The 15,648-nt window shown below is 41.5% G+C and overlaps 1 protein-coding gene across 13 annotated transcripts in view; it reads right to left on the reverse strand.

Moving 5' to 3' along the window:
- wnk1b (WNK lysine deficient protein kinase 1b) overlaps nucleotides 1–15,648 on the reverse strand; it is a 97,463-nt gene that overhangs the window by 28,583 nt on the left and 53,232 nt on the right. For 10 of the 13 annotated variants that reach the window (XM_086269603.1, XM_086269609.1, XM_086269606.1 and 7 more), the window contains exons 5-12: nucleotides 14,800–14,957; nucleotides 8,708–8,796; nucleotides 7,795–7,934; nucleotides 7,522–7,601; nucleotides 7,078–7,278; nucleotides 6,450–6,519; nucleotides 6,035–6,228; nucleotides 1,035–2,462 (exon numbers count right to left, since the gene is read on the reverse strand). In XM_086269603.1, coding sequence (XP_086125729.1) covers nucleotides 1,035–2,462; nucleotides 6,035–6,228; nucleotides 6,450–6,519; nucleotides 7,078–7,278; nucleotides 7,522–7,601; nucleotides 7,795–7,934; nucleotides 8,708–8,796; nucleotides 14,800–14,957 — 2,360 coding nt within the window. Of the gene's footprint in view, nucleotides 1–1,034; nucleotides 2,463–4,193; nucleotides 4,497–6,034; nucleotides 6,229–6,449; nucleotides 6,520–7,077; nucleotides 7,279–7,521; nucleotides 7,602–7,794; nucleotides 7,935–8,707; nucleotides 8,797–14,799; nucleotides 14,958–15,648 lie in introns of all 13 variants that reach the window. The other 3 variants (XM_086269613.1, XM_086269602.1, XM_086269612.1) reach the window with 3 other exon arrangements.

The following is a 15,648-nucleotide window of genomic DNA, read 5'->3' on the forward strand; positions in this document are numbered from 1 at the left end:
TGAACGTCTCTCTGCATGGTTACATTGCTATTTTGTCTAAGCCTCCTTTAGTTTTGTTGTATGTTTCTGTGTGTTTAAGCATACAAATCAGCAAAGTCTTACAGCTTTATGTGAATTCAGACGTTGCGTTAAATGTCATAAAATGATATCAAATGTGCGCACGTCGACGTCTTAAAGATGCCTTTTTTAAAATGTACATCTAGATTATTCATCTTAACCATTAACCTTTAAACTCCAGATCAAACTGACTTTGGATTTGTATGGGCTAAAATTCAAGTATACTGTAGACACAGTATACCAGCACAAACACACATTTCTCATATACTTTCATATATGAACATACAGACAAAATATTACTTACTGATAACACCAAAAATTCACAACATAAACACAGAGAAGAAGGGAGCTTAGACTCGGCTCATAAAGCTTTTACACCACAGAGTGTCCCAAAGAGTCTTACTTTCAACGTAATTATCCATTTACTAAAAATAATGCCTCGAATGTTAAACTTAAAATTAAATGGTTCTGGTTTCATGTTTTTAACCAAAATATTTGAAAGAATCACCCCTTTTCCTTTAATGCTGTTGAAGAATGAAGAAACTACGAAGGCAGACTCTCTGTGGTGCTTGCACGACAGAAAAGGGGGGATTAAATCACAAAGACTACATGATGACAAAAAAATACCATAAATAAAATATGGAGGAAAAAAAACAACAGGGATTGGTGTAACAGACTCTGGGTCAGATTACCAATAAAATTCAATTTCTTTTGCTAGATTGCACAACATTGTTCCAATTATTTACTGGCTACGGGGTCCAAGAACAAGACTGTTAGAAGGATAATATATAAAAAAAAACTGCCAATCTGTGAGCTGTTAATAATTTATAATCAAAAGCAGAAAATACCATAATTTAGGAATTACAGTTTAACCATCAATCAAAACATTCTATGTAAAATTTTGGTATAAATTTCAAAATCTAAACTAGTAACTGACCCAGAGGTCTAGGTGTGGTTTCTAGTTCTAAACATTGTACCAGAGGGGGGTTAGCGGCCTGCATGGCCAGCAGTGACTCGTGGTATGTCATATCAGGTTGAGCTGGCACCATTCCCCCGTGCCGGGCCCAGGAGCTCTGGATCAGAGACTCCAGCTGATTTGATGACGACCCCCCAAGCGGGAGCTCGGACGATGGTGTGGTGGGCAGAAAGTTCTGCACTGAAGGCGGATGCCCCTGGGGATCTGCGTGAAGAACTCCCCCTGGTGAATCGTAAGGCGCAGTGGAGGACGAGCGAGGGATGGACTGAGCAGCTGAGGACTCGAAGGAAGGAGGAAGAGGTGGCGGAGGTGGTGACTGGAACTCTCCTGCATCAGAGGAGGTCAGAGAGTCGCTGGAAGGATCGGGACTTCTGTCTTTTACAGTCAAACCTGCGTGGTGAAGGAGGAGACTTCCCGGAGGTAAAGGGAGCTCCGGACTCACGTAAGAGTACAGCTCTTCTGTCACTGGCTGCAGACGACTATATGTGCCGGAGCCACTGGATCCCGTCCCAGGGCTGTCCTCTAGAGGGAGGTCCATAGAACTCCGTCTGGCCCGGTAAAGTCTGGATGCCAGGAGGCTTGGATCTCCAGCAGCGGCTGCAGCTGCAGCAGCTGCAGCTAAATGAAACTCAAAAACACTTCCGGTAGGTGGCGGGGCGTCGGCCATTACTGGAGGTGCAGAAATAGGAAAGGAGGATGAGGAAGCATGCTGTGGAGCATAGCATCCCTCGGATGATGAAGAAGACATAGAGCCAACCGTGGATGCACTCATGGGGGGTAAGGGTGGCGGTATTGGACTGTGTGCACTCATTCTTTGCAGGATATGAGGATGTAAGAACCCTGCTTGAGATGGAGGACCAGGATCAAAACCCAAACCAGCAGCTGCAGCTGCTGCCTGCCTCTGCTGATGGAAAAGCTGGTGTGCAGTCATTGGGTAGCCTCCATATGCCATTGCTTCATAATGGTCCAATAAGGCTGCTTGATTTAGATTGAGTCTCCTCACTGCTTCCTCGTGCTCTGCTCTCATGTCTTTGAACCCATAAAAACTTGGATCAGATTGTCCTGGGAGATGGAGGGGTTCCCCAACACCAAGTCTTTGAGCAGCTGCTGCAAAACCAGGATTAACCATGAAGAGAGAAGGAGCCTCAACACCCTCCATGCCAGAAAAAGGGTGGAGGCTGCTCCCGTAACGAGGGTAAGCAGGCTGAAAGTGTCGGGTATGCGCCTCGAGAATGGAAGTGCTCTTGCGTCTCTGAGTGTTGTAGGCCTTTGGAGGCCCAGTAGGAGGAGGTGAGAAGGAAATGGGACGCTCAGGGATAGAGGGGAAGAAAATAGTCGGGGGGTCTGGGAGAGTTGGAAGAGGGACGTTCCCTCCTGCTCCCCCTCCTGTGCTTGGTCCTCCGCTGAAAGGGTGTGGCATTGAATGCTGCTGTGACAGTGAGATACAATGGATTTAAGAATGACACTCAGAGAGAATGACACAGAACCACAGTAAAGGCCCAATGAAATGGAGAAAAAGAGCATAATTTCAAAGAACACCCCAAAATAAAAAGGGGGATGGGGGTAGTCACCTTCTACACTTAAAGGAAAATTATGTGGTTAAAAGCTGTTTAACAAAGTGAACCAAACTGGTAATGAAGAGATGGGAAACTGGTTACAATAGACAGATGAAATCACACACAGCTACAGCACAAAGACACAAGACAAGACAGAAAAGGACAGATATACACCATCACAGGTGGAGAGAAAGTGAGTTATAAAATGCAAAGAGAGGAAAGGTTGTCTCAAAGGTTGACATTATCCTAATGCATCTGCAATCAGGAAAATTGTGTTTTATTTCAAACATATCTCTGCAAAATGTTGACCTTTTAAGCAGCCAGCTGCCGCTTGCAAGAAAAGGTAGACTGCAACACTTTCCAGAAAGTGCAAATATCTTCTCACAGATTCTTCAACCATCACCTACGTCAGCGGTCCCCAAGCCTCGGGCCGCGAGAGCTGAGGCTCGGGTGTGAAATTTATGGTTTTCAGGGCTTTTATTGTTAACTCTGTTTCCCTAGGTCTTTTCCCGTGTTGTAGTTGTGTGTCTCATTTTGAAAGAAATGTTTACGCGTACCATTGTGACCAGAGAGCATTCAGGGGCAGAGAGGAAAATCTCCTCCTGAAATGCGCCAACTCTCAATGCTGTTGGTGCATTTAAGGAGGACGCTGCTAATAAAGTTACAAAATTACACGGCGAATATGCGTTTATTATTACATTTACAAAATACCACAGTTTTTGTCTTGGTCGTATCATTTAATTTTGTTGTATTTATCCGTGACACCTTAAAGGCCGGTCTGTGAAAATATTGTCTGACATTGAACCAGTCCGTGGCGGAAAAAAGGTTGGGGACCGCTGACCTACGTCACATCTTCGCTGTCTCTGCATGTTATGGGAACATCCTGCATTGTTTTTATACCAAATTGCTGTAAAGTAACCAGTTTTCCTGATTCAGGATGCACATTTTATTAGAGCATTTGACTACAGAGCAGGGTTAAAGTAAAGTGCAATCACTGCGTATTTAATAGGACTATGCGGTGGCCAGTGGAGGCCGAGAGAGTTTTATAGAGACGTATGTCTAGAATCAAAGACTCACAAACGAGTCTGAAAATCTAAATGGGAAAAAAAGTGAGCACGTAATACACGTATTTTTGTGTAACAGGCTTGCTACACTAACCCTTACAGGAAGTTTGAGAACTTAAGTAGCGCTAATCTAAGCATACTACATCTAGTTCATGTAAAGTATCCTTTATGCCAGCTGTTGTTCTTCTAACTCATCATTTTAACTTTTACTGAATTTCTCTGAAGCAATGAGCTTTTATATTTTCTATATTTAATAGTGCAAATGTACATTTCTTATCCTGGTTGCTTAAACCAGAAAAATGTTCAAATCATAACCAAGAAAAATAATCAGCACTGAAACAAACTGCATCAGTTAGTAATATGTACATGGTGTCATATTGTGTTTCCATATGCAGCATCACTTGGAACTTTTCAATAATGCAATTTTGCATTTTTATAAATCTTTCATTTCAGACTCAATGTGGCCCATGTCCATCATCTTTTTCTCTCTCGTCCTCTTTGGTTCCACCACTATGGCCCAATTATCTCTTTAGAACCTACAGGGGTTGAGAACAGGGCAGGTAGGCTGGCCCGCCGCTGCCTGGCCCTGGGCTGAGACGAGGCAGAGTGAAGGGGCAGGACTGTCTCCAGGGCCTTGGAGAGGCACCTAGTGAATGTGTCCCTCTCTGATGTGAGAGGTGTGCATGATGAGGCAGTGGTGTAAGGGGACGAGGAGGACAGGTCTGGAGGTGTGGCGGGCTGTTTTGGAGGAACAACCAGGGGCGGAGGAACGTGAGAAAAGGAGTAGGAGGAAGGGGGAACGCAAACAGACATGCTACGACATCGACGGTGGTGCGACACAGGCTGCAGGCCAGGGAGGGTTGATGGAAGAGGGAGTGACCAACATGAAAAACAAACACAAAAAGAAAAAAAAAGCAGGAGAAAAGGTACTTAAACACAGATCGCAGCAGTTATAGCGAAACTTAAAATAAAAACCAAATCATACCATAAATAAAAGACACAGTTTTACAGTTTTTACATCATCGAAAAAACCCCCAACAAAACAATTACAGTTATTTTGTGAGCGAAAATGTTTCAGATTTATAAACAACAGGTTTCTCAATGGAGCTAATCATTTGCAAGTCATCTATCATACCGTTAAAAGTGTCCAGTTTCACAAATATCACAAAGACACAAAAATAAACTGTAAATTAAAGAAACAGAAAAAAATATGTCAGACTTCAAATAGAACAAAGAATGATTTTTCAAAATAACTCATTAGGACCTCATTTGATGTTAGAAACAAGCCAGTCTGTCTATTTCACCACCTCCAAAAATTGGCTTTGATGAGAAAATAAGCTTCCTGAGTAATTCAGTTGCAGTTCAAAGAAAGCCTTGAAAGGACATTATTTAGTTATATAGTCAATCGGTGTACATCTAGGTGAACAACAGCAGTCTCAGTCTGTGTGGATGCTGGTAATTTAGAAGTCAGATGAGGGCATAGAAACCAGAAGTCATCGCGTGTAATGGCGAAAATTAAAATGAAAACGTTCACCTCTCCATTACCACTACTTTTAACAAGAAATGTGATTCATACGCTCCAGATATAAATAAGTCAACCTAGATCTAAATCTTGGCCACTAAGAGAAAGCGCATAAAACTATGTCAGGTCCTTGAGAAAAAATATCGAATGCATTGTAAATAAATAATGACCTGCGAGTGATCTCAACATGTTCCTGTTTGACGTGTGTCCAAACAGATGTGCCCGACTATGAATGAATAAAACAAATGAAATACACCAAACAGAAAGAAATAACAGAATGACCGCAAAAATGAAATTTATAACTGTAAAGGAAAAAATATATAGAGACACAAGGACAGGAAAGCAGGGTTTAAAGACAGAGAAGAAAGGTGGTAACTGTCTGATAATGAGAGATGCTTTTTTTGGAATAAAGAGAGTACTTACCGACATCCAAGGTACAGATGATGACATATGGTACTACGCTGGTAGTACAGACATAATACGTCTGACTATGTTTGACCTTACTGATGGATTAAAGTGGCTGAAATATTATAACTGCCATAATGGGTTAAATGTTGAAGGCTGCATGCCTCAGTGAAGAATAAGTCAAATCAGTGCCTTGTGTTATTTATCTTCCTGAAGTGTAATAAAGTTACCATCTTTATTTTTATAAATACAGGCGGCTGAAATTCCCCACACCATTTCGAAACACCGCAAAATTCATTCCAACTCACTCCCACTCCAACACATGAAGCAGCGCTCACTGCAAACTGACGAGTCATGTTTAATCACATCCGTGAGCATCGAGAACATTCTAACCGTCACCGATGTGGCATGACTGTCACGTGTAGTGACTCATTTGAATGAAAGCTCCACTTACCATTGGCTGCAGCGGCTGGGCGTAGCCCGGGTGCTGCTGTGGGGTAGCGGAGGGGGTGGGGGGATAGGGGGTCTGGGGCTGGGAAGGAGGCTGGCTAGAAGGGGGGCAGCTGTACGACATGGTCAGCTGACCCAGGTGGGGGGAGTCTGAGGAGAAAACAGAGGAACCCTGGCCACTGTCCACGCCTCCTTCAGCTGACAGGGACACAAAAACAGACTTTTTACTGGAGTAAACTTTTCTAATGCCCGACTCTAAATACTGTATCGAATTTGAAAAGTGGGCCAAGAATGGCTGCTTCTGATTTGAAGGAATACATTTAAACTTGATGCTAGAAAACCTTCCTGGCCTTGGTGGGCAAATATAACAATTGTTGAAATCGACTATTTAGACTAGACCTCCTTATCTGGGTACTTACATGTGTGTGAGATGCTCGCCTGCTGATAGAGAAGCTGGTGCTGCTCCACTTCGGTCTCCTCGGTCTCTGCCTGCAGACAAGCATGCACAGGAGAGGGTCAAACTGAAGCAAAATAAGAATAAAACTCCTATTTCTCTGACCCTAATGTAAAAAAATGACTCCACCATATGATAGGAAGAGCAAGCAGTGGATAGACATGACTGATATGCTTACATGTTGGAAAAACAGGGCTTTAAGTAACTGACTAAAAAGTGAAAAACCTAACATACCAGATCTCAGTGTGCTCTTGTAGGAGGATGTGCCACCTTCAAATGTTTGATAGTAAGTCCCAATCCTTACTGTGAACTGCTCTTCGAGACTCTTTTGGTTGGTTGTAATCATTTGAAAAGAAAAAAAAAAACACTTGCGGCTGCCAGTGGTACCCCTCAGCCTCCTGGTAGATACACCTATCTACCTACATGTCCTAATTCTTGAGCTTGTGCAGTAGATGGCTAAGTAATTGTTTTCATTACAAACCTTAAAAAGAATACTAAACTGCACCAAAATCAGTCTGCTGGTTCAATAGACTTATTAAAGTGCTTTTTAACTTAGACACCAAACTAATGCGATGCCCGTCAGTCCGACAGACCTGTGTGTGTGAAGCTTTGTGTGTATCGTGTTGTTGCTGTTGCTGCTGCTGCTGCTGTTGTTCTGCCTCCAGCTTCCTCTTCTCCTGTTCCTCTCGTACCAGCTGCCTCTGCTCTCGCTTCCTCCGGATCAGAGACACGCGGTCCTTGATGGCCTTGGCCATGGTCTTATGGTCAGCCTCAGCAACATAGCCAGACTCAACCTGCGGGATTGAAGAGAAGTCACTCAGAGACACAAAAAAAAAAAGGCACAACTCCATTTAACGCCATTCATCATTCCTATATGAATGAATGTCCCATTTCCATCTCTCATTACAATATATTTCTTTCCTCATTCCCATATATCTCCTCTGTCCTTCCTAAATCCATCATTTTCTCCCTCTGACATCCATTATTCCACAATGAATAGAGTAATAAATGGATTTGTTCCTATTCACTGTACTCACCATTTCTTGGGCCACATCTTCGGGGACGTCCTTGTTCAGGTCAAAGGAGAACTCGATGGCTTCGTTGTCTTTGTATTTTCCTGCAAACATGTTAAAAATTGCCAATCAGGCAATTACCTATAGTATTAATGTACTGTTACTGGTTGCCCAACAAAACATGCGCTTTGGTTTTTGACCAGTTTAATATATCTGAACACATATGACAAATAGAGTCAGATTTTGTCCTGTGATGTGAATAATGGCATCATCAATAATGATAAAATTATGCCTTACCTTTGAGCTTCTTCACGTCTTCTATCCTGAGCCACAGTTTAATAGCGATCATTTCTCCATCGTCCTCTTCTGCCAGTTCAACCCTGACCCCTGTTTCCTCCTGGAAGAAGGCATGGTTCAACAGGATCTTTATGGCATACCTAGAGAAACAAGGCGAGATGGATCAAGCTCAGTACAATATATTCACTGGAGATTCAACAGGAAAGTTATACCATAAATGAGAGTGAACTGGAATTATTTCTAGATACCACTTGATATCAATTTATTCAAGACCTGCAATCCCTTGTGAGCTGATCCCTAACTCATGAGCTAAGAGGAAAGACAAGATATTTGAATAATCTTCTGGGAATCGTAACATGCTGACGACATGTTGTCCTTAGATAGCTTTGAAAATTGTGCAATCACTTTTGGAGCCTCCAAATGTTTCTTGGGAAAAGAAAAGTAGTTTAAAAAAACATCAGCAATGCTAAAAATGGTTATTGGTTTCCAAGAAAAATATGAAAACGATACAGTAACTGAATCTGGATAATTTGGAGAAAGAAGATTTGGAGAAAAAAAAGAAGATCGAGTATGAGAGTGAGGGGTAAAGTTGCTTTGGTTAAGCTTGTGAAGCAGAAGACGAGAGACTGTGGTAAAAGTGTTGGCAGGCAAACAGCACGTGGAGAGAAAACAGAGCACTTCTTAATTTCTAACCAAGAAGGCATGAGTTTTTAAAAAAACGTAACCTTTTTTTTTTTAGAGGAGGTTTAACGGATCAATCTGTCTACCCATGAAGAGACTAAATAACAATGGAATCGATTAAATAAGGCCATTTTAATTGTTGAGTTTGCAAACATGCAAACATCCACAGCCCAAGAAATCACACCAAGCCCAGATACACATTTAGCATCAATGGTTTTTGTCTGTGACTCACCTCTCATCCTTGTTAGTTCTGATGCAGCAGTCGATAATTTCTTTCACCTCGGGAATGGCTACCTTGTCAAAGCTGGCAGGCTTCACTCCCTGCAAAGCGAAAATAGAAGAGCAGTGAAGGGAAGGAACCTTTCAGAGAAGTCAAACAAGCACACACATAAAGGATAAAAAGAGCATTGTGTGATTTTAGGCTGTCCCAGACAAATCATGACCAGTGTGACTATATCTTTGGCAGTGGCTCCTGCAAGCAGTTCAAAACTGGTTACTAGAACAATTTTTCCATTAAACAGCCTGACTGGAAAAATTCTGACTGTGCCAGAAATTTAGAGTGACCACTTCTCAACATGATATCTGTTGCTACTTACATATATATATATATATATATATATATATATATATACTTACCAACCAAAGCATATAATGACACGGTGATCAATGTAAAATCAATTCAAAAGATGTTATAATCATATAGCTAGATCCATTAAATACCAATGTCCTACCCTGTTTGTTACGTCTCAGTTCCTAAGAATGCTAAGGTTACATGTGTAGTAGGCACCTTTAAACTCTTTCCTTAAATAGATGAGATTTACCATAAAGTTGGCATATTTATTCATTTTAGATACAGAATGACAATTAAATGCAAAACCTAAACACCAGATCCCCATATTGAGGTGATCTGGCAGCTCTGTAACACCCTCACTTTTGACTGAAATTCAGTTGCACAGGTCCCTGCAATCAATCTCAGACAGATTGTTGAAGGTTTGCAAATAAGTGCTGTTGAACTTATAAACACAAACAGAATACATACACATTGCAATCAGTCTGAGTAAATCTGTGCCGATGAGCACAACTCATCTTTGATGTGTTTCTTTGGAACAGGGCACTCAGCTCAGCTCAAGGTTGTATTGTGGTTTCATTCCTATACAAAAGCAAGGCTGCCAAGCGCCTGTGTCATTTTGCAGTTAAATCCCTGTCCTGCACAACTTTGTCACTTTTTCTATTGGAATTTCTGTTCAGGAAGGACTCTGAATCCAAGTAGTTAATGTGAATTTCTGTTTATGCAAAGCTCAACAGATAAATAAATGCAGTATTATCAGAAACAGGCTGCATGTAACTGAAAATTGACCACATTCAATCACAAACTGATAGCGGACTGGTTGCAGACTGACTGCGAGTGGTTCCAGAACTGGTCCCTGTCTTCAAAGCTCATCATTTCAAAGGCTTATTACACAAGGTCACAATTATTTTGGTTGTGCCACATCTCCAACCACTTCTTTCCCTTGCACGTCTTTAGCAATTAAGTAAGCAGTCACTACAAATCACACGGTTGTTTTTAGCTTATGATGAAAAATGTCAATCCTGATGGGAGGGGTGTCTTTAATGTCTCCATCCAAAGGTAATGAGGCACCACTGAATGGTTTGGGGAGAAAATTATGCTGTGACATTTAAAGTCATCAGATCTCAACTTAACTGAACACTGAAGGAAGCGTTCGGATCAATGTGAATAGTTTAAATTGGGCTGAGAAAGCGCTATTGTGTTGTCTCTGTGCATTTTGGTGAATGATCAAAGTATTACTGCATTATCAGCCCTGCACTACTTATACTCAATTGAGGGTTAGGGTTTAAACAGCTGACAGACAAGAGGTTCTGAACTGTGAGATTGAGTAATAGTTTGACCCAGGGTTAAATTCCACATAAATCCAGTTGTCCCATCAGGTATAAATAATGAAGTGGAGCCTTTCAGAGCCAATTAAGAGCACATCAACAGAACAAATCAGCAGGAACCCAAAGGGCAGCCCCCTCCAAGGCCTAGCAAACACTGGGAATGACTCCCAAATTATTTGAAAAAAAGAATATAGTTCAAAAAAGATTAAAAGAAAAAAATACACAAGACACAAACAGTGGAAAATAGATGTTAGCGTGACAGGACACAGGTTTTACAGAGTAAGAGATTTTTCAGCACTTGGAAGTAACTGCAGCAGGAACAAGGGACGCCTGAAATCCCATCTAGTTTAAGCCACACGGCATAGCAGAAAGCATCCTAATGAGCTGGACTTTTGTTCAAATCCATTTTATACTACAGAGAAACAAAACAGACTGAAGCAACCACAGACAAGAAAGTCTTGCATGTTCAGTCTTGCATCTCCTAGGTGCCCATCTGAAAAGCAGTTATTAAAAATATGCAACTGGCTGGTAAAACAATCAGAGTCGAGCAAATCTCAAACTGCACAGAAGCAAGAAAAACACATTCAGAACAGCAGGAAGAAGATCAGAGAGAAAGAACAAAACTTTTTTTTTATCACTTACCAAGAAAGTAGTCAAAGAAATGTGACTGACTGATGCGTTTGGAAAAACAAAGAGTTTTAGGCTACTCTGTTTGACTAACAGCTGCTTGTCAGACACACAAACCAGCAAATGACCACTTCTTTCTGCTCTCCCAGCTTCCTTTCCTCCTTTCTTTTGTTTCTTGGCATGTTTCTCTCCTGCTACCCCACCAGTTCACCATTACATAACAACCCTATCTCTCTCCTTCTCCCCATCGCACGCACGCACACACACACACACACACACACACACACACACACACACACACACACACACACACACACTCTGAGATTCCAGGGCCAAACAAAGTTAGGACTGACGGGGGACGTAATGCTATTAAGCCTGACAGAAGAAGAAGAAGGGGAGAGGGATGGAGAGAAAGCTAGATTTTAGTTTAATAAGGCTGATTGGAGGCAAGGAATGTTCCAGGATGAGAAGGACAACGAAGCATGTCAACAACACAATTTGTCAAGCTATAAGAAGCTAAGCCATAAAGCATACCCAACACATCTTCCTGCCAGTGACGCACAAATCATACAAAGAGCCTTTTTTAATTTCTAGAAAAGAACCAATTAACAGAATTTCCTGCCAAACTTTTTAAAAGTGGAAATGTGATCCTTATTTGTCTTTTCTTATATAATATACGCTACTGTTAACATGATAGATGCTTTTTGGGAAATGTTGAGAGGAGCATCAGAGGCTGCTCTAAATATTCTGTTTTAGGCTCTTGGCTCAATGTGATGTCAGTGAGAGGATGCGAGCAACAGGGTCATCTCAGCACACAGCTCTGGCTGCAAGAAGAGCCGGTGGTGTTCGAATCTTTTGTTTGGGAGGGGAAGTAAATGCAAAGGCAGAGGAGCAACTGGAGCTACCGAAGCAGCTTGCTGCAGACAGCAGACAATGAAATAACATCTGGTTACAAGAGGTAGTGAGTTGAGTTTCTCTCCGTCTGTTTCAGCTAAAACATATCAGGGGTTAACTAACTCATGACCAGGGTCTACAGGGGGAGAAATGGAGGATGGAGAGCTGGTTGCATGGATTTGGCAGTGAAATGAAAGGAAGCAGCTGACCGAGGCACCCTGGCGTTGCCACTGTGTTGAGCGTGACAACAACTGACGTTAGCTATTTGGCCAGTTACGTCCAGTTCACGGGAAACAAGCAGAACAAAGCATCACTACGATAATGTAATAGTTTGATCAAATTGATGATGCGATTTTGGTTTTGTGAGACCGAGAAGAAAGACAAAAACCAATCAAAGAACAGGAAGGTAAGAGAGGCAGAGAGCCAGACGGACATGTGGACTGAAATATACTGTCTGAGTTTATTCCACCCAGGAAGCTTCTTAAATTAAAACGAGAGATTCAAAGACTGAAAGATGAAAGAAGGAAGAAAAACAGGGAGGAAATCCTAATCCAAATCCCTTCAGTTTGAATGGGCTGGACTGTATGGGTGGATACTAAAAGAAGCTGAAATGAACATTTAAATTGAATCTAAATGCACATTAATTAGAGTTTTAACACATGGGTTATTAAGATAAAAGCCAATCAGCTCCTAGTGTGGCTATTAAGTTATTAATTTTTAAAGCTCGACTCTCCTCAGGTAACAGCAGCAGTTGTTTAAGCTGGAGAGGATCCTGCACTCATCCGTAACAAATGATAAACTTCTTTTAATTCAACGACATGCACCGTTAGCCTGGAATTCCAAAATAACTGTAGAGTGTTTGAGCATCCTATTTGTTTAGCACTGATACTTTAGCAGCATTAAAAATGTTCCATTTTCAAGAATCATTACACACACAAAGTGTCATGTTCCTGAGTCCTGGACCGACGGTTTTAAATTTAAGACTCTGATTCTTGTTTGTTTAATATTCCATTTGGGTTTTTTCTTTCAGTTCCTGTTTATACACATTAGCATTCTGGTAAACATCACTGGAAATTTTTATGTTATCCTTCTACCACATCCCTCTTGTGTCTTTCTGTGTCAAGTTTAGGTGTGACAGAATCTTAAATCTGGGTGTAGCAGGTCACCTATTTTATTTTGGTAGTCTTTTGTCTCCTGTGTTTTGTTACGCTCAATTACTTTCACCTGTTTCCTCTCATTAGCCCTCAGTGCGCCCTGTGTCCTTGAATAAATTAGCAATGTGTTTCATTTGTTCATTGTCCTGTTGTATTGTTTCCCCCATGTGTTGTGGATTTTTGGCACTTTGCATTTTGGCCTCAGTTTTAGATTTATGTTTTGGACTTATGAGCCACGACAAAGACGGGGCTTTTGTTTTGAACTCGGCCCCTCTGTCCTGCATTCAGATCTTGAAAATGAGAAGAGATTTCAAGAATATTCCTCACGTCTATTAAGCATCACTGTCAGCATCCAGAGAGCTGAGTCGAGTGACGAAAAGAGGGAGACAGCGCTCATCTGTCTGTCTGTGTGTGTGTGTGTGTGCTGGGGTGATGACCTCAGCAGCACTAGGCTTAAAACAGCCTGCATCTGGTCCTCTCTGCATTTGCTTTATTGTCTGTCTCTCCAGCCAACTGTCAACTAAATTTTAGAAAAGGAGGGACATTAACAAATCTGAGAAATCTTATAAAATCTGACTGGATGGGATGATGCCAGACGAAGAAAAGAAAAAAGTAGGAGTTTGTGCCAGTACATTTTTTGAAATGTAATTTGTGGCAATCAGAAGACATTTTCAATAACTCAACAAATAACTAAACTCACCAGACAACATAAAATCCATGTTATTACTTTCATTACGCAGAAAATTTCATTACTGGAAATATTTCTTCTTCTTAAATTTGTCATTTCAAAACCAAATTAATCTTTTATTAGATTAAAGCAGGGGCGGGGAACTCGAGGCCTCAAGGGCCGGTGTCCTGCAGGTTTTAGATCTCACCCTGGGTCACCTGAATCAGATGATTAGTTCATTATCAGGCCTCTGGAAAACTTCAGCTGTGTTGGATCAAGGCCACATCTAAAACCTGCAGGACCTTGAGGCCTAGGGCTCCTCCCCCCCCGACTAAAGAAATCACTTTTTTGTCATTCATTGTATTTTGAACTAAAAATCTCTTTTGTAAAGAGTAAAGAGTAAACACAGAACCTTTGTTTAAACCTGATAATTGATTAAATGCAACCTCAAAAACGCCCCAGAGTGCTACCAGTGTTCCCACTACCTCCCCGCTGGGGGTGTGGCCTATTCCCTCAGGCGGGCGATAAAAATACGTTATTCTCATGCACTGTTTCATTTCAGCGCAGTGTGTCACTCTCACTGCTTTTGCTGACATTTATGGAGGTGAACTGTACTCTCCCCAGCTCGGCTCACAGCGTTAGTGTTTATGGGACAGTTGAATTAATTATACTGCATTACACTAAGTGGAATAAAAGCTTCTCAATAAGTGTCAATTCGTCTAAAATAACTATAGACTGACTATCGATTTCAGATTTGCGTTTGGGAAAAGTGCTTTCCGTTCGCTTTTATCCCTTCGCAAGACAAACTGCAATGTAGTGTGAGAGGGAGAGAGCATAAGCAAAAACATAAGACTAATCAGGGCAAAAACACAATCATATGACTGGATCTTCTGCAGCTCATGCCAAACTTGTTAATACAGTCAGTAAACAAGGGTGAGGAGGAGTGGCTCACAGCGGAAAATAGAGACAAGAGGCAAAAACAACAAACGAGACGGTTAGATACAACATAAATGGGACCAACTGGTTTCCTACCACTCTCAGCTGATGCACCTGCAGGTACAGACTGAGCAGAGAATGCATACTTACACTAGTAACTCGTCTGTAGATCTGGGCAGCGTTTTGGCATTCGGAGTAGGGGTACTCTGAGGTAGCCATCTCCAGCATACACATCCCAAAAGCATAGACGTCTACAGATTCATCATACTTTTCCTCATACATCTCTGGAGCCATAAACTCTGGTGTACCTGGTGATTAGAAAGTGGAGAAAAACATGTATGTTATGCTAGGACATACTCCTACCTAACTTGCACACCATGATGTACAAATACTGTATAAATGATAAAACATAAAATCAGAGATTGAAATCTAATAAACTCCAGCTGGAAATAAAAGGGCTAAAATTTCAAACCTGCATCCACTTAGTGCTGCCACAGACTCAGTTTGTGGAAGTGAAGCCTGAATACTTGAGGTTTGCCTAATTGCTACAAAGAAGCAGTGAGATTTACTGAGCTTCTCATTCTTGTCTCAAGTGCAGAGAAGAGTGTATATTTACGTACTTGGTGCGAGCAGAGCTTGAATACCTGTGGTCAGCTGTACAACAAAACTACTGAAAGGTACCCAGGTTATTATGAGGGAAAACTGCAGACTCAAAGTATGTGTCATAAACATTGTCCGAGTGCGGTGCACTTTCGGTTTATGTGTTTGTAACGGTTACATTTCCAGACAACTGAATCCCAACTTACTAACAGTTTCTTTGGAAGCCGTATCACTTTTCACATGCCTGCGGTTAGCTTTAACAACCAGACATTTTTCAAGTAGTAAAATTTATCTACAGTGGGCGTGTACATAATGTGCTTATGCATGTAAAGTGGTTATTATCGCCGCAGCGAGCTCAAATAAAAGATCCCAGTTATTTCAGTTTCGCAGCCTTCGCAA

The sequence above is a fragment of the Aulonocara sp. 'chitande type north' Nkhata Bay genome, linkage group LG17, assembly GCF_057382095.1.
Source record: "Aulonocara sp. 'chitande type north' Nkhata Bay isolate Kocher_YH1m ecotype deep benthic linkage group LG17, A_spYH_male_GT1.1, whole genome shotgun sequence".
Taxonomy (NCBI): domain Eukaryota; kingdom Metazoa; phylum Chordata; class Actinopteri; order Cichliformes; family Cichlidae; genus Aulonocara; species Aulonocara sp. 'chitande type north' Nkhata Bay.